At 37.6% G+C, this 22,926-nt stretch overlaps 1 protein-coding gene across 6 annotated transcripts in view; it reads left to right on the forward strand.

Annotated features, from left to right (window-relative positions):
* The window catches only part of DAAM2 (dishevelled associated activator of morphogenesis 2), a 210,778-nt gene that overhangs the window by 99,866 nt on the left and 87,986 nt on the right, over positions 1 to 22,926 (forward strand). For all 6 annotated transcript variants that reach the window (XM_034428014.3, XM_087883100.1, XM_034428012.3 and 3 more), the window contains exon 3: positions 15,959 to 16,048. In XM_034428014.3, the coding sequence (XP_034283905.2) occupies positions 15,959 to 16,048 (90 nt within the window). The remainder of the gene's footprint in view (positions 1 to 15,958; positions 16,049 to 22,926) is intronic.

Below are 22,926 nucleotides of genomic sequence, written 5' to 3' on the forward strand. Positions count from 1 at the left end.
GCACGTTCCGGTTTGGGCACTTGGTGCCGAAAAGGTTCGCCATCACTGGCCTATAGACCTGGACTTTGTATATTCAATTACAATGAAATGTGGAAATAATTTATACAAAATGCAGTCGGTTAAAAAAAAACAATAGTTCTATAAATGCATGAGAAACAGTCATGTACTTGAATTGCATTAGATAACTGTATAGAATTATAATTATTTACTTCTAAAATAATGTACTTTTTTTTCTTTTTCATTTTTTGTTACTGCAGGTGTTTATATTTTTAAGTATCCATGTTTCAAACCAATTGCTTTTTCCATGGAATGGGAATGCAATGCATGCTTTATAGTGGCCATTAACCTATGCAGTCATTTTAGGGGTAAACTGAATTTTGGCTGGCTTCTTTAGTGTTTGTGGACAAAGGAACATATCCCTGTAGCCAAGCCATAATTCACATATACTAAATGAAACAAGGCAGGCTTCAGCAGAGACAAAAGCTGAGCCAGCAAAATGAACAATTATCCGTCTTTCAGCATGTTGCTTGTTTTCTCAGAACTGAATTCTCTGTCTCTGTCTCTGTCTCTGTCTCTGTCTCTGTCTCTGTCTCTGTCTCTGTCTCTCTCTCTCTCTCTCTCTCTCTCTCTCTCTCTCTCTCTCTCTCTCTCACACACACACACACACACACACACACACGCAATAGCACTTAGACTTATATACCGCTTCACAGTGCTTTTACAGCCCTCTCTAAGCGGTTTACAGAGTTAGCATATTGCGCCCAACAATCTGGGTCCTCATTTTACCTGACCTCGGAAGGATGGAAGGCTGAGTCAACCTTGAGCCAGTGAGAATCGAACTGCCAAATTGCTGGCAGCCAGCAGTCAGTCAGCAGAAGTAGCCTGCAGTACTGCATTCTAACCATTGCGCCACCATGGCTCGTTTGCTCGCTCTGTATCTATCTATCTATCTATCTATCTATCTATCTATCTATCTATCTATCTATCTATCTATCTATCTATCTACAGTACTTTTTAGTGAGTCTTACTTTTGGATAAACATAATGTGCTCCCTCATGTTGCTCAATATGAGGGGGAACTGTAATGTACTACTAGGAATTTAATGGTAATTGTTTTCTCCAGCCAAGTATATGAAATTACATGATCAAAATCTGAGCATTTGTGTTCCTTGATGATTTGGCGACTCTGCAAGGTATAGATTAGCCTTTCTAATAATTTTCATGACACTACCTCCCCTGCTTCTGCTGACGCATTTATGTGATGTTGTTAAGGACAATTCAAGGTTAGCCAGAGGTTGGTTCTAGAGCCAGAGGTTTGCTCTGCAACATTATTTGGAAAATAGGAAGCATGATAGGAAGGGAATTGCTGAGGAAATGTGAGGGTGACACAAATGCTCTGCTTTGGAAATGCAGCCTGCTTTTGGCCCAGGGCCCTTGCTGTAGTGAGATTATTGTCTTTCCTGGCCGATGTTCCATGGCATGAGACAGCCAACTTTTGTGTGGAACAGGAAGTGATCAGAAAGGTGTGTGCCTTTGTAATTTGGCTAAAGCTGAAGTCCAAATTGCTGTATTTCCTTCTGAGTGCATCAGAGCTTAATAGCTGAATAGAAAAAATACATTAAAAAGGAAAATAAATTGGGTGGGAAGCCGGAAAAGTAGCAGCTCTTTTTTAACCGTTCCCAAACTTAGCTTCTCTGAGTAGCCCTGGAAAACAAAGACAGGAGAGGGAAGGAGTAGAGAAAATAAGAGCAGGGGAAAAGAAAAATGAAGAGTGGGCATGCTGGTTTTTGGTGGAATCAACTGATGTTCTGACAGAAACAATCAAAAGGCTTCTGTTGAACTCAACAAACTAGACTCCATTCCATGTCCTCCAAATTCAGCAGTAGCTCTGCTGTCAAAAAAGTTGAGTTGGACAATGAGTACAGTAGCAAGTAAAAGACAAGGGCTGTTCTATTGCTGAATATGTCAGAAAATTCCTCCTTTTGAGTCTAGAGCCTAGTTGTTGGTCTGTTTTGAACCAGAAATAATGAACAGCCTTAAGAGGTAGGCCATCTATTTCTTTGTGCCTAAATTTTGTGAAACTATCTGAAAAAGATGGAGGCAGAAAGGATTGGATGGTGGAACATCCTCAACCAACATGAAATAACGGCTTGTGTTAACTTTAGATCTGATTTAGATGTAATTGTTTATATTGCATATTTTCTTGCTCATATTAATATCAGGCAGCCACTTTTTATGTGTAATAATTTTCTTAAATGTTTTTAGAAGCAGCTCCATATAAACTGCATTTTAATAATCTAGTTTGGAACTAATTCGTGATATGGTTGAAAGCTAATCAGCGTTCAGATAAGAGACACTGAAGAAAATCCATGTCTGTAACCTGGACTGGACAGTTTTTAAAAAATCCAGAAAAAGGTAATGCAATTCATTTCCATATCATTGTCAAGAAAAATGCATAGTTGTATCCGAGTGATCATCAGGAGTGGAGCAGTGGTGTAATTCAATTTTTTTTACTACTGTTTCTGTGGGCGTGGCTTGGTGGGCATGGCAGAGGAAGGATACTGCAAAACCTCCATTCCTACCCCACTCCAGGGGAAGGATATTGCAAAACCTCCATTCCCATCCCACTCTGGGCCAACCAGAGGTGGTATTTGCCAATTCTCCGAACTACTCAAAATTTCCACTACCGGTTCTCCAGAACCTGCTGAATAAGCACCCCTGGAGTGGAGGTAGATTTCAGCTTTGCTTGAGGCTAGGGATGGCCACAGTGTATACTTTGCAGTCATGGGGAAAAACCTATTTTTGCCCTCTGCCACCATACTTCCTTTTCTAGGAGCATAGAAGAATCTTCAGGCACAGCGTAACTCCATTGAAGACTTCTCCTGCTTCACTGTATAAATTGGTTGATTTTAAGGTACAGGGAAATCTCCACAACTAAGTGTTGGAGGCAGCTTAATTCTCATAATATTTTTGACAGAAAATAGTGAGAAGAAAGCTCCTGGAGGAAAGAGCTCAGAAGCCTTATGGAGAAGGCCAAATTTACTGTGCCTACCATTTCTAGGCAATGACAGTTTTTGAACAAAGAGAGCTTTGCACTTAATGTTGCAGCAGTTCAGCTTGGATGAGGCCAAAAGAATGTGTGAACTTGGCTAAAGCTACTTTCTCAAGGATGGAATGCAGCTATTGCATCAGCCAAATGCTTTCTAGGACATAGCTGCAAGTCCGGGTCCTAAAGAGCCTTCCAAATGCATCTTTTCCTGGTGAGAAAATTATTTCATTTGGAGAATAGTTACTGGCTTTCTTAGTAAAAGTAGGCAGAAATTTCCTTTGTTCATAGAAAAGGAGAAACTTTGCTTTGTGCTCAGATAAATAAATGTCCCAACTCCTTTCTGGCTGGCTGTCCAAACCTACAGCCAGACTGAGCCCTGATAATACTCTCTGCCTGAATGTTTGAAACATGAAAGATGTTTTAGGAGAGATGAAAATCTCACAGGCTTGCCTCCAAAAAAAGCAGGTGATTAGTGCAGAAAAAAGAAGAGAAAAGGAAGTTGGAACAGAAGTGTGGGTGTGTTGCTGGCAAGAACATTGCATTTATAGCCAGCATTAAAATTGCCTCCAAGCTAGACTTCACCATGGCTTAGTCTTCTAAGGTGTATTCATTGCCAAGCGTCAGCCTTGGAATATATGAAATAATAACAATAATACTATTAAGGAAAAGATTAAGCCAGGAAAAAAGTAAATTTTCTTATTGCTCATAAACTAAAAAAAAACAACTGCCCATCTTTCTGCTAGTATACAGACAGAGGCTTCCAAGACAGAGAAAATGATATCTAGGTATGCTTAAGTCTTAGCAGATTTCAAATTAGAAATGAAACTTCATTAAGAAAGGTATGATGTTGAAGGAATGAGTGCAAATATGTTTAAAATTCTGTACTCTTCTGTGTTTAACATTATCAAAGGAAATCCCTTTTTAAAAAATATATTCTGGATCCGGAAAAAGTTTGAAAAAAAAAACTGCTCTATTTCAACTATAAGATGTTAAAATGACCACCAATTTCAACAATACTTGAAGGACCATAAGATTAATGTGAATTTGTGAGGAAAAGTATATTATTGAAAATCTCTTGTTTCACAATGAAAATGATGAACACTTGGACTGCAGAAGTTTTCCCACCCAAACAAAGCTTTCTGAAAAACTTAATTATTACATAATTGGGGAGAGAGCTTATTAGTGATTAAGTTAAAACATTAAAAAGCAGATAATGAAAAACTGGAATGGTAGTGAAGGAGTAGGCTACCTCCTGCACATCAGAAGTCTTGGATTACAATTTCTTTCCATTTTCCATGTTGTCAAGTGCTGATGGAATTTGGAGTTCTAAAGCCAATGGCGACCACCAATTCGCTACTTCTGCAATGGAAGGATATACTTTGTAAGTTCCTTCAGTGATTGCAGAAGGAAGTTGCTTTCTAATCTATTCATTAATGAGTAGAAGTGTGAAACTGATTTTGCTGACAATATTATTTTAAGTGCTACAGTTAGAATAGACCAGGGGTTAGCAACCTTAAACAATCAAAGAGCTATTTGGACCTGTTTCCCTCAGAAAAGAAAACACCATGAGCCACAAAACCGTGCCTGACTATTTCTTGAGCAGCCACAAAACTAGCATATGTAGTTGAATAGTTTTCTTGCAGTTTTCTTGGATTTATCCATGGTTGGCCTACTGGGGGTTGAAAAGCTCAATAAATCGCATGCTGGTGGGTGTCGCACATTGGCAGTTGTGACACATATTTTGAGTGACAGTGAGTCACAGCAGAGTGACAAAGAGCCACATGTGGCTCAAGAGCTGCAGGTTGTTGACCCCTGGAATAGACTGAGAAGAGTTTAGAAGGATTTAAATTAGGTGATGTCTAGATATATCTGTGTTAGTTTAAAAATTTCCTATTTCACATATGTGGTGAGGAGTTTGATATAACAACAACTGACCAGGAAATATTTTCTGGGACAAAGGTGGTGATATCTAACAAGATGAGATGGTGCTATCTCTCATATGTAGGGCTATGTATGAGAAGGGTTAGCAGAAGTTGGAATGGTTACAATCCTTTTTATCTTTTTGATACTTGTTGTAAAATATACAATTGTATAGCCTTCCAAAATGCATCTAGGATAATAAAAATTTCTGTCAACATCCTTTTCTGTATACCACTGCCTTTGAACAACATCCTGGAAATTACAAAACACAATAACCAGGGATGTTGTGGGTAGAAACCATCTATTGCAATCTAACTTTAATTCTCTTATCACTTAATTTGCTCAAAGTCACACACCAATAAATGTAATTCAAAGTGCTGGTTTGAATCTATAAAGCCCTACATGACTTAGCTACAGAGACCATCTCCTCCAAGTAGAATCTGCCAGCCTGTGAGAATATGTAGAGAGAGAATGCATATTATTATTATTAGATTTCGTACTAAATATGTATCCCTATGATCCTGTCCCTATATATTCCCTTTCTGAATTCCACCTGGTATTCTGCTTATTACCATTCAGAAACTGTGAAAACAATTTGGTTTAAATTAGCATTGGGAATTGGTTTGTTTGCTTGTTTATTGATTGGATTGGATTGGATTTGGCTGCCCATCTCTCCATAGCAACTCAGGTAGCTAACAATGTATAAAAACAACCAAAGAGTTTTATTTTTAAGGCTGATACATGAGATTTTATGGTGACCAGATTTTATGGTGACAACCTGGTTGTTTCTAGTCAGGAAGTTATTTAGGTATAGAACTGGTTACTTGATTGTTTTGGACTTGTCTCACTGATAAATGTTCTAATCTTTAGAAATGTAAATTGCCTGGCTTCTTTAGAGCTAGGTGGTAATTACTTAGCTATAGTGACTGATTCACACATTGAATTAAACCATTGCTTGTTTTAAAAGTGTTTATTAAAAACTCAGTGAATTGGTTTGTACATGAAATTAAACCACCAATCATAAACCATAGTTTGAAACTTTGCAGTGACTGGGTAATAAGTGAAGACCAAGTGAATCATAACTTGTCTGGAGTACAAAGCCAGATAGTCTGAAAATGTATGACTGAGAAATTATAGAGGAATCATTGACATAAAAACATTTAAGATGTGAGAAAGAAAGAGAAATGATGATCACATCAGCACTATATTTAGTTGCTGATAAAACAACAATATGGTAAGTAAGTAAGTCTTCTGAATAAATATATTCAAGAAACAAATCCTTGTGGCACAATTTATATTCCATGTACTTTATTCATATAAGAAAGAGTGTTGTTTCATTACTGTGTAAGGAATATAAAAGAATAGCATTTGTGTAAAAGGTATGCCAACATTTATTTGCAATGAAGGTGGAGTAGCGAAAACTGTATAAATAAGGTGGGGGAAAAGCCTTTATGACATATTAATCCTCTGCATACTTGGCCATCCTATGAAGTAACTAGTAATATTCCTTACTATTGACTTCTTCTTGTCTTTATGGGTGTGTCTAACTTTATTTAACAACTCTTGCTTCTGCAGCTGCTTCTGTGAAAAAGCTTATCTGTATGGGAAGAATAGAAAATCCACCTTTGGGATTTTAAGTAGACCAATTGTAGCCCCAACTGATCCACCACATTATAATTAAGCACATATAATTAAGTAAAAATTAAGTAATAGTTTTGCCAATGCAGTCTCTAGAATGCTTTTCATATACAATAATGATATAGTGTCCCTAACACTGACATTGTTCACATCTTAGAATTGGCTCATGTGGTCATTTCACATTGTGGTAAGAATTGTGGGATTTCAGTTACTTCATGCTGACTTTTTGTCATGTTTCTGTGCACTGTGGAAATTATTTGAACACTGACCAGGGTAACTATATATGCAATTAGAGTAGATGTTCAAGTAGATAATAAGAAAAGATACTGAAAAATTGTGTGGTAATATTATAGTGCATCTACAGGTCAATGGTACAACCACATCTGAAAAGGTGTGTGCAGTTCACCTCAACTCCAAAGGAATATAGTGACGCTAGAAAGGGTATGAAAATTATGCATTGTATGGATAAAGTGAACAAGGAGAAGCTATTTTTCCCCTCCCAAAGTACTAAAACCAGAGGTCCCAAATGAAATTGAATCCTGGAAGAATCAGGACAGACAAAAGCAATTATTTTTTACACTATATATAATCAAACTTTGGAATTTGCTACTACAAAGTGTGGTACTGGTTTCACAAAAGAGTTTGGAAATTATTCATGACCAAATATTCTCCTTTATTAGTACTCATGATCAATTCATAGAAGTCATGGTTAGTAGCCTTGATGGCAGTGTGATTGCCACTGGCTAGGAAACAAGTAGACTTCCATTGTGAGGTTGGTTGGATAGTGTGAGAATATACTACTTGACCAATGGGTTAAGTATCTGATCCAGCAGGGCACTGCTTATTGTTCTTTTAAGAAAGAAGGCCATTTGTAGATATCTTGGCAACAGTATTATTATTTCTAAAGTCAGGATGGCTCTGTCAAAAATAGGTCATCTTGTTTCAGTCTTTGACAAGATAACTATTTTAGTGGAAAAGGAGAACCTTATAGATGTAACCTATATTTTCAACACAGCTTGTAGAGTTCCAGATGACATTCTGATTGACAAGTTTTTGAAGTGTGAATTAGCTGGCACAATGTTAAGGTGGGTCTAGAACTAGCAGGCTAACTACACTTGGAACATTGATACATCTACATCAAACTTTATCAGTGAGGTCTCTCAGAAAACCTCTCAGGCCAATTTTATTCAATATTTTTATTAATAAAATGGGTAATGGATTGATAGACCACTTATCATATTTGCAGATGACAGAAAATTAGATCAGGTCAGCATCTAGACTGACAGAACACGGTTGCAGTATAATTTTGAAAGATTGGGCTATGATGAACAAGAAATCCTTTACTAGGAAAAAAAATATAAGGTATTGTATTTAGGAAGGAAAAATGGGGGACATAGATACAAGATGGGAGATTTCTGGAAGCAGAAATATCAGAGAAGGATTTGAGCATGAATAACAAGCTGGGCTGCCTTACAAGAAGCATTGTATCAAAGATATATGGAATCCTTATTTCCCTCTATTCTGCACAAATGATTTCGCATTTGGAGTACAGTGTACAGGTCTGTGCATTTCATTTCCAAAAAGGTATTGACAGAGTAGAGTCAGATCAGAGGAAGGTGGCAGAGGTGATATGGGGACTTGAAGACATGTCTTATGACATGAACTACGCCGACTTCGGTCTGACCTAAGCATAGTACATAAAATTATCTGCCACAATGTCCTACCTGTCAATGACTACTTCAGCTTCAACTACAACAATACACGAGCACACAATAGATACAAACTTAAAGTGAACTGCTCCAAACTTGATTGCAGAAAATATGACTTCAGCAACAGAGTGGTCAATGCTGGAATGCACTACCTGACTCTGTGGTTTCTTCCCTAAACCCCCAAAACTTTAACTTTACACTGTCTATTCTTGACATTACCCCATTTCTAAGAGGTCAGTAAGGGGCATGCATAAGCGCACCAGTGTGCCTACCGTCCTTGTCTTAATGTTCCTTTTTACTTGTATCCTTTTCATGTATTCATATTATGTTTATACTTTTATCTGTTATCTTATATATGCTTGACAAATAAATAAAATAAATGAAGGTGAAGAAATTTGGGACACTCAATTTAGAGAAAAAAAGGCTGGGGAAAACATAGGTACATGCCTAAAAGAGTGCCAAGGGAAAGCAATCAGAACTAATTTTCCATCACCACAGAAATTAGTACAAGTTGCAGGCAGCAGTTACCATGATTTAATTTTAATATAATGAATACTTGATGGAAAATCTGTACAGTAATAATTCAACCTAAGTGTCATTACCATAGCACCTCTGGAATATTTCCATTTTAGCTAGTTCCCAGAATGTTATGTTTTTCTTTGCTGTGAGAAATTCTCATGTTAAATGGAGATTGTGTACATTTTCTCATAAGGTGAAAGCTTTTATTTGCCATGTTAACATTGTTTAGAGGAAAGAATGAAGGGGAGAATTATAGTTCTATCTATGTAATTCAGTAGTGTCTCCCTAGATGGTTTACTAGCAGCAATGTACTCTGAGTGGAAGTTTGAATATTTTGAGCAAAATAAAATATTTGTAAGATGAAACCAGTTTAGTCTGAAACAGAGTATACCAATTTTAATGTTGGTAAAGAACTACCTAGGCTCTGAAAATGACCATATCATTATAAAAACAATTACTGTTCACTTTTAATGTACTGAAGCTCTGTCAAAACTATCTATAAACATAAAACCTAGGAACAAGCAGGAATCCACTTAATCCATAAATACAATATGGAATTCTATTCCCAAAACGAAATGTTTGTATGAAAAATATTTCCCCCAAGATTTTAGTCCTTTGTATTTTAGGGTTTTTGAAGACAGCTGTAGATCTGGAAGAGGGGAAAGCCAAGAATCACAAAAATGTAGCTAAAATTAGAATATTGGGTGTGTTAAGATTTTTAGCAAAAGGCATTGCACCATCCTTTTTTAAGTGTAATCAACAGGGATTACACTGTTTTCAGCATAATCCGTGTTGGATTTTATTTCTTCCTTCTGAAGAAAAGGAAAAGCCACAGAACAAAGGCTGATGGGATACTGTTACATAAATCCCAGACACAGAACTGAACAGTTGCTATTCAGTTTAAAGGGACTTGTATGTTGAAATGAATATTTTCATAAAGCAAGCTGTTTTGCATTTATGGTGCTTTTTTTGACATTGAAGGCCTTAACTTTAAGATAAGTGGCTATGAAACAGTTTCTTGATTAGTAGCAATATAATAATAGTTCTGTTGGCCACATGACCAAGGAAAATTCCTCGGATGCTGGCTCCCTCGACTAAGAAGTGGAAATGAGCAAAGTCCCTACAGTTGGACACAACTGGACAGAGGAGAAATATTTACCCTCAATATCAATCCCATGATAGGTCAACAACCAAGTTGACCTAACGCTCTCCTTTGAAGTAAAAGAAATTTATACCTGAATTTGTTTTCCCATGTGAATTTTTGAAAATTCATGCAAACATGAGATTTTGTATGTGTGTTGTGCTTTTGAATCATCGTTGACTCTTGGTGACTGCCTGAGTAAGTCCCTGCAGTTTTTTTGGCAAGATTTTTTTTGGGAAATGGGTTGTCATTGCTTGCTTCTTAGGGCTGAGAGAGAGTGATTGGCCCTAGATCATCTAGCTTGCTTCATGCCTAAGGCAGAATTAGAATCCAGTGTCTTAATTTCTAGCCTAACATTTTAAGGACTATATCATACAAGTACATTCATCATACAAATTATCATTATTAAAAAATGTAAAAGTCTCCTTTGAACTGTACTTCATTCTTGTGCACTTCTTAGGCTACCATATAATTTTTTGAGAACCAGTGGTGGTTCTTCCACCCCATTCCAGAAGAACCACCATTCCCTCACTAACCTGCTTTCCAGCTCCATTCTCCTGCATGCAGGGCAACAAAAGAAGACCATGTGACTACCAGTTTAAAAAAAATTCAATCAGACCTTCCAAGTTCTCAGAGGAAAAAAGATCTCGCGAAGTTGGAAGGTCTGACTGAACTGACTGATCAGCCTCCCAGCTGATCGGCACAGCCAGTCCATTTGTCTCCCAGCTGATCAGCGTGGCTCCCAGTCATGCCCCTGCAGTCTCCCCATCCTGAATGGCAACCCTGGGGGGTGGGGCAACCACTGGTGGGAACAACCGGTTCGCTGAACTATGCAAAAAATTAACAGGTTCGATCAAACCAGTGTGAACCGACTGAATCCCACCACTGTTGACAACAATATAGCACTAACAATAGCACTTAGACTTTTTTTTTTAATTTGATTTATATGCCGCCCTTCTCCGGAGACTCAGGGCGGCTTACAATGCGCTAAGCAATAGCCTTCATTCTTTTGTATATTTATACAAAGTCAGCTTATTGCCCCCACAACTGGGTCCTCAATTTACCTACCTTGGAAAGAATGGAAGGCCGAGTCAACCTTGAGCCTTGGCGAGATTCGAACCTGCAGTAATTGCAGGCAGCTGGTCTTAATAACCAGCTTAATAACAGGGTGCCTTAGACCACTGTACTACCAAGGCTCTTGGTAGACTTAAATATCACTCTGTAATGCTTTTACAGAACTCTCTAAGTGGTTTACAGAGTCAGGGTCAGGTTCCAAGTAATGTAGCCATCACAAATTGAACTCCGAGGCATTCCATTTTCTCAAAGAAAAATTTATTTAAATATACCATCTTGGCACTAACTGGTGAAAAGCCATTACTGGGGCTTTTCACCCCAGTATAACTTTCAGTTTCTCAAGTTTCCAAAACAAACTGTCACATTGTCCAACCAAGATGGGTGCTGGTTGCTTGGCAAGTTCTCTCCTCCAGTCAACCAGCCATTGAAATGTGTTTGACTCATAGCTAGGAATGATGTTTTGACTGATGGCTCTATCCTCCTTCAGCTGTGTCAAACTGAATTCATTTCAGAATACCCAAGGATACAAACAATCCCACACCCCAATCAAATTCAGGCTTGACAGTCAGCATATTGCCCCCAACAATATGAATCCTCATTCTACCGACCTTGGAAGGATGGAAGGTCCAATCAACCTTAGTATTCCTGGGCAATACTGAGCAAACTTGATCCAGTTCTTAGCTTAGTTCCACCATTTGTAAAGGAATGAAGATAAACTTATGTCTGTCCTTCTGTCTATCTAAAACGAAATAATATATGCAACCAGGGAAGCTACAGGATTGAAAAGAGAAGCGTAGCAAAATATTATAATATTGTAGCATCCTCTGCCAATTTGGAACTATGAAGTAACTCACACATAGAAAAAGTAAAATCCTGAAAAATTGGAAAAACTCCTGAGATTAAGGTACAAAAATAGAAGCATTTTTCATAGGGGAAGAAAGTTTTCAAGAGCCGAAATACTTCTGTACGTTTCTGGCCTGCTGATTTTCCTATATTGATTTTCATGAGGTTTTTTTTTTCAGCCATTTTGAATCTTGCCAATCTAATTTCAAAATCTGGATTGGAAACATTTTTTCCACCAGCCATGTCCTTTCTCAGTAAATAACATACAGCAGAATAAGGTAATTGAAATTCTGAAAAAAAGACAGAACATTAGGAACATTAACTGGAGGACCTTTATTTCCTCTTCTCTCTGAGGTCAACCTGGCAAATGTTTTTTTAATCAACATTATATCAGCTTTTACATCTTGAAATGCTTTTTTGAGAGTCAAGCAGCTGATTCCTCTGGATTCAATCTTCTACCCAAGAAGAATTCACATATGATTAGAAAATCACCACAACAGTTGTTGGAGAAGAATTATATTGTGTATTTCTATTTGGAATCCCAGTTTAGGCTTCAAGGTTAGCAATGGATTGAAGCTATTGAGTCTGTTGCAATATTGAGTTGGTCTCTGCAAAGTGCCCTCTCCACTTCATCATCTTCTATCAAGGCTTTTCTCTTCAGGCTTGAAAGAAGGCTCTTAGCACAACAGAGAGCCGAAAAAAGAGAGTTTACACAGCTTGGCACTTTCATCTGAATTACAACTATCCTGAGTGCAATTTACAGACCGATGATATGTGTTGATGGCTTTCAGTTGATAGATCAGATGTATAACCTTGTGTTCTAAATAAACAGCACGGAGCACAAATGAGGATTGGTAAATTGTTCAATGTCAACTTCTCTTGGTCTGTATTCTTTCCTGATCATAACTTGTGTTCTTTTCCTGCAAGGTAGATTCATAGGACATTTTTTTGTGCATTTTTCCTAATGTGCATATTGTTGCAAGCAAATATTTTTAATATAGTGTATAGCACCCACTATTATCATTAATATATAATGTTATGTAGGTTCTTTCTTAAAAGATGAAGTGTTGCATTCATGTTTTGATTGAAGAACTGACTTATAAAATTCAGACACCTGTAAAATATCATTTATCTTTACATATTCGTTCTGGAAATGTTTCATCTTTTAATCTGTTTTCTCCAATTTGAAAGACAACCTGATGTCTCTGTTGCTTATACCTGTCAGTATTTTCCTGTTTGTTCTCAGCTCTAAGTTTATATATTATTGTTTTTTAAAAGTATTTGTTTTAGTATGTGCTGCTTAAACTAACTTGCAAAGTAGAACAAATGTATACAAAGTAGAACAAATGTATACAAAAATTATACAAAAGACAGATTCAAACCATGCATAACCAAATGTAACTATGTTTTGTGAGATAGGTAGTTTGATAGCTGAATGAATGAATAATAAATATTCTTGAAGTTCAATTCCTAGAAACTTTATGGACACATCCTTGCAGTTTTTGTAGTACCGATACAGAAAGGGTTTATTATTTTCTTATTATATCATATATTTTTATTTCCTGGACCACCTGCAGTCCTTCCTGAAAGTCTCCCATCCAAGTCCTTACTAAGCCTGACCCTGCTTAGCTTGGAAGCTTCAGAACGAGAATGGTTGAACTAGTACTTTGAGGGCTAATCACTTACAATGTCTACCCTACCTCTTACATAAAGGTTGGGCAATTATGAAAATTCTCAATTTACAGTTGATGTTCCTTAGCTGAACTATTGACGTAGCCATGTCTCACTTTCTTAAATGTTTTTATGACTTGGGAATATTATCCATTTAGCTGATCATTGCCAAGTAAACAAATTCTCGGATTGTTTCCTCCCTCAAGCAGTGGTGACTTGGTAGAGAATTTTGCTGAGGTGGCCTAGCTTGTACTTGTGGATTTGTGCAGGACGTCTGCTAAAAAAGTTAGTCTCCCCAACACCCAAAAGCATAAGTGCTTCTGTGTTTCTTTTTCCCACTGGACCTCTTGCTAGATTCTTCATTTGAAGTTGTGATGTGCAGTTTCTTTCTCTCTTTTCTCTTTCTATCTCTCCAAGAATGTGCTCCTGGCCCAAGCATTTCTAATTTTGTATTGCGAAGATAAAATGCTTTGCCTTGCTTGGCTGCCTTCTTGTTTGGAAAAGACTCTCACTAACCATTTCCACATGGCTTGCCGTCTTCCTACACATTTATGGAGATATACCTGAAATATCTTCACTGCCACCTCCACTAGCATCAACACACTGGAATCCCCCTGGCTTCTTTTATCTTGGGCTCTTGGCAATGACCTAGCCTTGTCTTTTCTTTTTTTACCTTTCTGTAGCTGAAATCTCTGTGGGCCTTTAAATCTGTCAGCAGCTGCTACCAAGCTCAGTGTGCAATTTTAGTTCATGGTTTTCACAAGTTATTGACTCCAAAAAAAGCGGTCCAAGTCTTAAAGAAGCATTGTCTGAAATTTGGAATAAAGCTAATTTCAGTACCTCAGAAGTCATTTAATTTTGGTTTCCTTCTCAGTAGAGAGTTCCTTTATTTAACTTTCCCTTTCTAAAATCAGAAAAACTAAGATGCTTTATGTGAATTAAAAACAGGACAATTAAGGAAAGAGGTGATTTTTATAGTAATAAACATTTCATATTATATAGTACAGCTTTTAATTTCTACATGATAACAGTAAAGTAGTTAACAAATGCTATGTAAAAATAAAATCTGGCACATAATTTGCCTGCACTATTTCAGTGTTTAGGAGGATATTATTGGAAGAGACTTGGAAACGTAAACACATCCTCTCTAGCAGCCAACACCCTGATAAACAGGATTAATGCCAGGCAAACAATCAAGCAGAAAATAATATCCCAATCAAGGAACTACTAAAGAAGAAATTACACCCCCACCAACACTTGCAAGCAAGCTACTATTGTATATATAAACAGGGACCCTTTTACATTCAGTCTCATTGATGATGTTACCTAATTGGACAACGAAACATTTGCAAGCAAACAAGCTCAGAGAGCACCAAGGATTCCACAATTCAACCCTGAACAACATATATATTCTCTTCTGTTGGAATCACTGATTAAAACTGCTTCTAGAGAGAGGTAGTTCTATGTCGTTATTAAATTTATATGTTTGCTGCTTGTTTGCAAATCAAACAAAGGGATCTAAATCAGGGGTGTCAAACTCAAGGCTCGTGGGTGCTTAGATCTGGCCAACAGGGCTGCCCTGGAAGCAGTGAAAGACTGACCCGTGGCACCTCTGCAAGCAAAAACAGAGCTTGGGAGGGCTGTGCATAGCTGACCTGAGCTCTCTTTTCGGCCTCCTGCAACCCTCTGCCAGCAAAAATGGAGCTTGAGAGGGCTGCACGTGGCCCTTCCAAGCTTTGTTTTCGCAGAGCACTTGGGCCACCACGGGTGCCCTTGGCATGAGTGACGTCGAGCTGGCCACGCCCACTCTGGCCATGTCCACCCTGGCCATGCCCACCTGGCCCCCTGAAGTCAAACACAACCCTGATGCAGCCCTCAATGAAATTGAGCTTGACACCCCTGATCTAGATCCTAGACTCTCATCGATTCTGAAACTGCCACTGCAGGTTCTATATATGAATATAGATTATGGAAAGCAAACGTTTAGGGCAAAATGCATATTTGAAATATTAAAAACATGTGGGGAATGAGGCTTTTATTTGAAACTTGCGTTCCTCTTTACAAAAATGAACTGTGCCAAGATCTAATTAACAAGGTTGTTTAAGAGCTTTCTGATATGGCTGCTAATAGGACCCTGCAAGAGTTTTTTTTCTCTTTAGATGAAAAGAAATTGATTTTCCATGTTCTATGTATGTACAAGAAACCCTCTGTGCTGAAGTGTACAATGAGCATATTATTTACTGCATTGGAATATAAAGGAATATTTTTACCATATCAATTATTTGAGAAAATTACAAACCTCTAGGTGCTTAGGTGATAATGATGCTCAGAAAACAGTTCTGAAAAACTATTGGTGATGTTGCTCACACATTGTCTTTTCACTTGCCATCTCCAGGATGAATTGGATCTCACAGATAAGAATAGAGAGGCAATGTTTGCACTCCCACCAGAGAAGAAATGGCAGATCTATTGCAGCAAAAAGAAGGTAATATTTACTGGAGTCAAATTATGTGATAAATCTTGCATCTAAAGTATGGCTTGAATTTATGATGGTGTACTTTTTCCTTTGATATTTGCAGTTTTGTGTACTTAATGCAATTGTTTATACTGGGGTATATTTACCCATATGCCCCAGTATATATGGTGGTTATCTTTCCTCCCTGTACACTTGGAGGGACGTAGGATACTGGAAAAATCAATCCACCACTTAGTTCTTAAATGATCTTAAGGGCAGATTTAGTTCTAACTGATATTATCACAAAATGTTCACAATACCCTCAACAGATCAGAGGTGGGTTTCAGCAGGTTCTGACTAGTTCGGGAGAACCGGTAGCGGAAATTTTGAGTAGTTTGGAGAACTGGTAAATACCATCTCTGACTGGCCCCGCCCCCATCTATTCTCTGCCTCCCAGCTGATCGGGAGGAAATGGAGATTTTACAATATCCTTCCCCTGCCACGCCCACCAAGCCATGCCACGCCCACCAAGCCACACCCACAGAACCTGTAGTAAAAAATTTTTGAATCCCACCACTGCACTGACTTCAATTATAATATTCTAGCAGTTCCTAGACATTTGTGAAACAGCTCATAGATACAAGGTCTCATCTCTGCTTTCACCTCTTCCACCTTAGCAAACCAAGAGTGCTCCTTAACTCCTAGCCAAGCACATTTGCCAATTCTTTTTAGATTTTTGGAATTTATTCTCCTGTACAAGTTAGTTCTCACATAGTCAGTGGGGGCAAAAAAACATGATAGAAATGTGACAAACCAAGCACGGATTCAGACAGTCCAACTCACATAAAATATAGTCTCCTATATAAGGTGGGAAGGAAAGGGAAAGACAAGAAGGTTTGAACATTGTTTCTATATAGGGGTCTTGTTGGTGAATCAGAGAAATTACTAAATTCTTGGCTATAGGTTCCCATTTTTTCAGTAATTATTACTTATCTATAGTTCTCGGAATTCTTGTGAGCTTGCCTAAGTAGTTTATTCTTGCCTATAGAGTGAAGCCTGACAGTCCTGTAATGAAAGGATACTTTGCAAATACAGTAGAACCTCTGGTCATGACCATAATTCGTTCCATAACTTTGGTCGCAACCCAATTTCGTGGTGACCCAAACCTAATTTTGGAAATTTGGCACTTATAAAAAAAAAAAAAAAAGGCGCGGAAGTGTAAATCGGCCACGAAAAAAAAATCATCGGAACCCAATTTGGTCATGGTCAGAAGCCTGACTAGGTGGCTCAGTGGCTAAGACACTGATCTTGTCGATCAGAAAGGTTGGCGGTTCGAATCCCTAGTACAGGTCTCCTGGGTGAGCAAGGAGTTGGACTAGATGACCTCCAAGGTCCCTTCCAACTCTGTTAAAAAAAGAAAGAAGCATTTGTGACAGTAGCTTTCTGGTATCAAAGCTTCTTATTGCAACATGCCCTAGATGTCATTATTTTAAGTTGCTCTGTATTGATTTTGAACTATAAGGTATATCCATAATAGTGTTTGAAAGCTTGTGATGCATATAGTATTTGGTTCTGGTCAGATACGACTGTTGGTGCTTGAAGAAACTGTATTGCAAGTATAATATAGTTAATACTTAAATATTAAATACATTACAATCCCCCCCCATCCCTGTTAATATTGAACTTTATGTCTAGACTCAACATTCACACAATTAGGAATCATGATATCTTGAATCCAAGTATTAGGAAGTCTTGCAGTCAAACCTTTAAACTTTAATGTAAAAGGTAATGTGTGAATAATATCTCATTTCAAGATATAACACTCCTTCCTAAAGGATTCTGCCCTAATTTATTCTTAATAAGAAAGGAGTTCTACCTTTCTCATGGGAAATATGTCAGCTTGCTCACTTTCATTAGTTTCAATACGACCCAGGAGATCCAGAAAATAGAAAGCTGTTGACTCTATCAGCTGGCCTTAATTTTGAGCAGACCACAATCTGACTGCTTTCGTTGGCCCTCATCTCCTCAGAACATTAGGCCTAACAAGCTAAACACTGGATGATATAATAAAATTGTCTTTTTTTCCAGTACATTTTCTCTTCCTTTTTTTGAAGAAAGAAAAGAAATAAGTGTATGGAATGGGAATGTCTCAAGATTGCACCTTGCCTTCTGGGCCCAACACCTTTGTAAAACAGATTAGTGAGTTTAATAACTTTGGCTTTCTGACAGCCTTCCATTACTTATGAGTCTTCAGACTGAAATGTCAGCACAGTGTTGCCTTTCTCTGCCTTGCAAAGATTGGTGATATTGCTGAGATTTGAAGAATGGTCAGAAACATTGTTTGATCCCATTATTAGCAAACAGCTGTACTACTGTTTCTGTGAGGAGTAACTTAAAACCCAGTATTCACTCTCTTCAGCATCTCTTTTTAAAATACCTTTCCCAGGGAGACTTTCAAAAGAGAACCTTCACCGAATTGTCATCTGGTCTCATTTAAAGACAAAATGCACCAAAGGAAGGTCACATCTTCTGTTTTCCCAGCATGAGTGTGGGGAAATAGGGGTGTCTGGAGAGTTTTAATTTTCTGTTTCAGATTGTATGCTCTGAGTGAGAGGAGCCATGTGCCGCATCATACTTGCACAGTATTGCACAAAATGCGTACAGTATATCCAATGCATTAGAATAATGTCTTCATTATTTGATTGTTAACTTTGTTACCTTAAAACATACCTACGCAGTAACTCTATTTGATTTTGATAGTATATTCAAACTCTCTGTTCTCTGTCTATTTATCAGGAAATCAATCTTTGGTATAAGTATATTTCAAGTTCTGTTTCATAGCTACTGTTCTATGAACTTCTGTCTCATTTATGTTTTCCAATATCCATTGTTATGCACCCTGCAAGCCATTCCATTGCAAGCCTATGATATGGTGGGTGATAGAGTTTTTTGATTTTTAAGAGTCTTTGAACTTTTTCACAACATTCATTGATTTAGGAAAAAAATGTTTTCAGTGTTCCTCTCATCTGGAAACCTAAAAAGGTGTTCATCTGTGGCTTTTGAAAAAAGGAAATCAGCCTGTCCCCCTCTTTATCTTTTTTCAAGACTTGCTGAGTATTTCCTAAATGTATAAGCAGGCCTGCTTGTTCAAGGTCACCCCATCAATGATTTTATTTTGGTATCTCCTCTGGCTTGCAGTAGTGCTACTTAATATATCTTTTGTTGTTTGCACAATTACTTGACAAAGACACTGAATAGTTACTAAATCTAGAAAATCTGTTTGGATGCATGTATATGCCTCCAAATAAATTTTTAGAACCAAGAGAATCATTACTTTGTTTATGTTAAAAAAAAAACAGGTTGTTAAGCAAATTGTGTTACTATCTATTTTCATTTGACTGGCTACTCAGTGTAGTTAGGGGTACAGTCATTTTTTTTCGCCATAATGGTCCTTCATTTTTTGGATGGAGGTCACATTGTTCCAGTTGAAACATATGTCATGATGTCTCATCCTTTGCAGAGGTCTCTTTCGAATAGCACACTGGAAATAGTGATCATGTTATGCAAAAGATTTCTACAATGGACTTGTGTCACGCTAAAAATAGAATACTTGCTATGTGAACACTACATTACCATTTCATAGAATTAAAAAGACAGTGAAAAGAAGGACTAGGGATTATGTGATAGCAGTGTTCCAAAATTTGAGGGGCTGCCGCAAAGAATCAGCCTATTCTCCAAAGCACTTGAAGGCAGGACAAGAAGCAATGGATGGAAACTAATCAAGGAGAGAAGCAACCTAGAACTAAGGAGAAACTTCCTGTCAGTGAAAACAATTAGTGGCTTGCCTCTAGAAATTGTTAGTGCTCCAACACTGGAGGCTTTTAAGAAGAGATTGGACAATTATTTGTCTGAAATGGTATAGGGTTTCCTGTTTGGGTAAGGGATTGAACTGGAGGACCTCTGGCATCCCTTCCAACTCTATTATTCTGTTCTGTTATTCTGTTATTCTTTCTATGATCATGTATATCCATCCCACCAATCCCAAAGAAAGTTCAGAATGGTATAGGATCTTGCATGGGCAGGGAATTGGACTAGAAGACTTCCAAGGACCTTCCAACCCTGTTATTCTATGTTCTATGTTCTACATATGCTACTAGCTTCTGACCCATTCATTAGTTGGGAAGGAGTAGATACAGAACAAAGAACTTTCTCCAGTATGTTTCCTTTGGCATAAAGCTAAGATAGAAAAAAAATATGGAATCATTTAAAAATGTAGAAGTCATTCTTCTTTCTGAAAGACGAAAATAATGAAAAGAAAAGTAATAGGACCCTGTAAGTTTTGAAAAGTGAAGATCCTGGACAGAATGGAAAACCTTGATAGGGATGGGGATTATTGGAAGTATAAGGCAGGTTATTTAGTTGACAGAACTAAATACGTTATTTTGTATGATTATTTTTTGTACCAGTGTTCAGACACCCTAAAACTCAAAACTCATTGTAACTCTTTAGTAATTTTCAAGTTATTTTATGAACTATAATTATTATGCTTAAATTTCATCTCATCATTTCTCAGAAATAGAAGCATTACTGTCCCGACCTCCTTTAACAACCAGATAGAAGAATATTCTTATTTTTCTAAGAAGGTTTTCATCAATTTTTCACTCTATACTTGATGACATCAAGGGGAAATGATTTGAACTCCTCAGAATTCCATTAAAGTGCTAACATTCCAGTGGAGAATATCCACTCCTAGATAAAACTCTGACATGTCAACTCTTTCCTGGGGAACAGCTGAAGGGATGAAAGCTCTGCTTTTTCTCTTGTTCTCTCCAACTTTCTCATCTTAACTCACAGTTTCCGTTATGTAATGCTGGATCATTTATTTATCTTAAGAATGGAGGTCACTGAGGTTCAGGCCCTTGAAATTATATGTTTATTTTTTAAACCTGAAGAATTTCTTCTCTTTTTTTAACCATGGGAAAGGCAATGAATATCTGTAATTTCCTCATTTCTTCCTTCCATTATTATTTTTTTTAAGAAAAGAAGCTTTACAGATGTCCAAAATCTATAGTCATGACCAATTTCTCTTAGTTTTTTTGGAGAAGGCTTCCTCAAGGATACCTTCTGGACATGGATGGCTTCAGTGCCTCAAAGCTGAAAGATTTATTTTTTTTAAAAAATGCTCAGTTAAATCATGTTAAAGGCTGCTTAACCCCCTGCTGTCAAGCAAATTAATAATTAATAATATTGGAAGCATTGAGAAAACTTTGCTTCCAATATTAATGTTGAGAATTCTTGGTATATAATCCCTTCAAATGAAGCTGTTCCTTCACCTGCTACCAGAAGCAGCAATTCTGGTGTCATTCCTAGTGCAATTATGGGTGATTTTTTTGAATCTGTTTTCAAGAGCAAATGATTTTCTGATACAAGGATAATTTAATAATTATCTGACCATATAAAATGCCCTTTAAGCAAAGTGTCACATATACTTGGCATTCTCCATACCTATGCTTACAGTAACTGGTGGCTGTTGTGGGGAGAGCAAATGATTTTCCTTCCTTCCTTCCTTCCTTCCTTCCTTCCTTCCTTCCTTCCTTCCTTCCTTCCTTCCTTCCTTCCTTCCTTCCCTCCCTCCCTCCCTCCCTCCCATCTTTTTTTCTTTCTTTCTTTCTTTCTTTCTTTCTTTCTTTCTTTCTTTCTTTCTTTCTTTCTTTCTTTCTTTCTTTCTTTCTTTCTTTTTGCAACTTGTTCAGAACAAGTCATTCAGTATCCTGGTGGAAGAGGTGTCAAACAATCCTTAAAAGCACTCTGTTCTGCATTGACCCAAAGGGGACTGGGACATAAGCCTTCTTCACTGCTTCCATTACCAGAAAATATTGTTCCAAATGGCCATTGGTTTCTGCTTCATCTCTTTCACCCTTAGATGTTCTCCAATTTTGTTCAGGTTACTGTCTGTCATGTCTTCTAATTCATTACTCTCATTTCCCTGTTAATCAAGAGCTTGATTGGCTTCTGCAAAGGAGAGGAGAGGATTAACAACAGTATTCCCTCTTCAGACTATAGTATTTCAGTATTCTGTTTATCAGCCAGACCTTTTACAATGTTTGCAATAGGGAAAGCAGAACATCTACTTCTGGATTTTAGAAAACCAGTCAGATTTAACAGGTGCTTGGGTTGACATTTTAACACTTCCTCAGAATTGCAGAGCTTCATACAGAGTATCAATCTGTCCTTGACAATGGAGTTACATAGAGATTTGCACCATTAGTCCTAGTTTTAAAATATGCTCTGGTGCATGTACGGAGGAAACTAATTGCAGGAGGTTTGCGATTACCATGATCAACAAAGATCCTCAGGCACTTCTGAATGAAATTTATGTAAATCTCTTAAGACGAGTAGCCTGGGCAATCTAATGGCACTTCTGAAATTTTTCTGGTTAACTGTGGATGGAATATTAGCAGACAATATGGTGAACTATATACAGTTCTATGCTGTTTGGGAGCAGTATGTACCCCAAAATTGGTAGATGGGTGAATGGAGCATCTCATTAGCAAAATGGAGTTGTTATAGATCATTGCTACTTCATCTTCTGACCCTCAAGACTAGCATGCTGCACTGTAGAATAACATATACATAGAAGAAAATTCCCCAGTTCTAACTTTAAGTTAAACCTATGGTTGATTGATGGCTTACAAGCAACCAATTAAATGTCCATGTGTGTGTATGTGTGCGGGGCAGAATCCTGTTACCCTGCCATTAAACTTACTTGACTAGACTAGAGATGGCCATTACTCTAAGCTTACTATCAAGCTGCTGATTGATGGCTTACAAGCAACCAATTAAATGTCCATGTGTGTGTATGTGTGCGGGGCAGAATCCTGTTACCCTGCCATTAAACTTACTTGACT

This window comes from Pantherophis guttatus, chromosome 1, assembly GCF_059756535.1.
Source record: "Pantherophis guttatus breed Tessera chromosome 1, ASM5975653v1, whole genome shotgun sequence".
NCBI classification, from domain to species: domain Eukaryota; kingdom Metazoa; phylum Chordata; class Lepidosauria; order Squamata; family Colubridae; genus Pantherophis; species Pantherophis guttatus.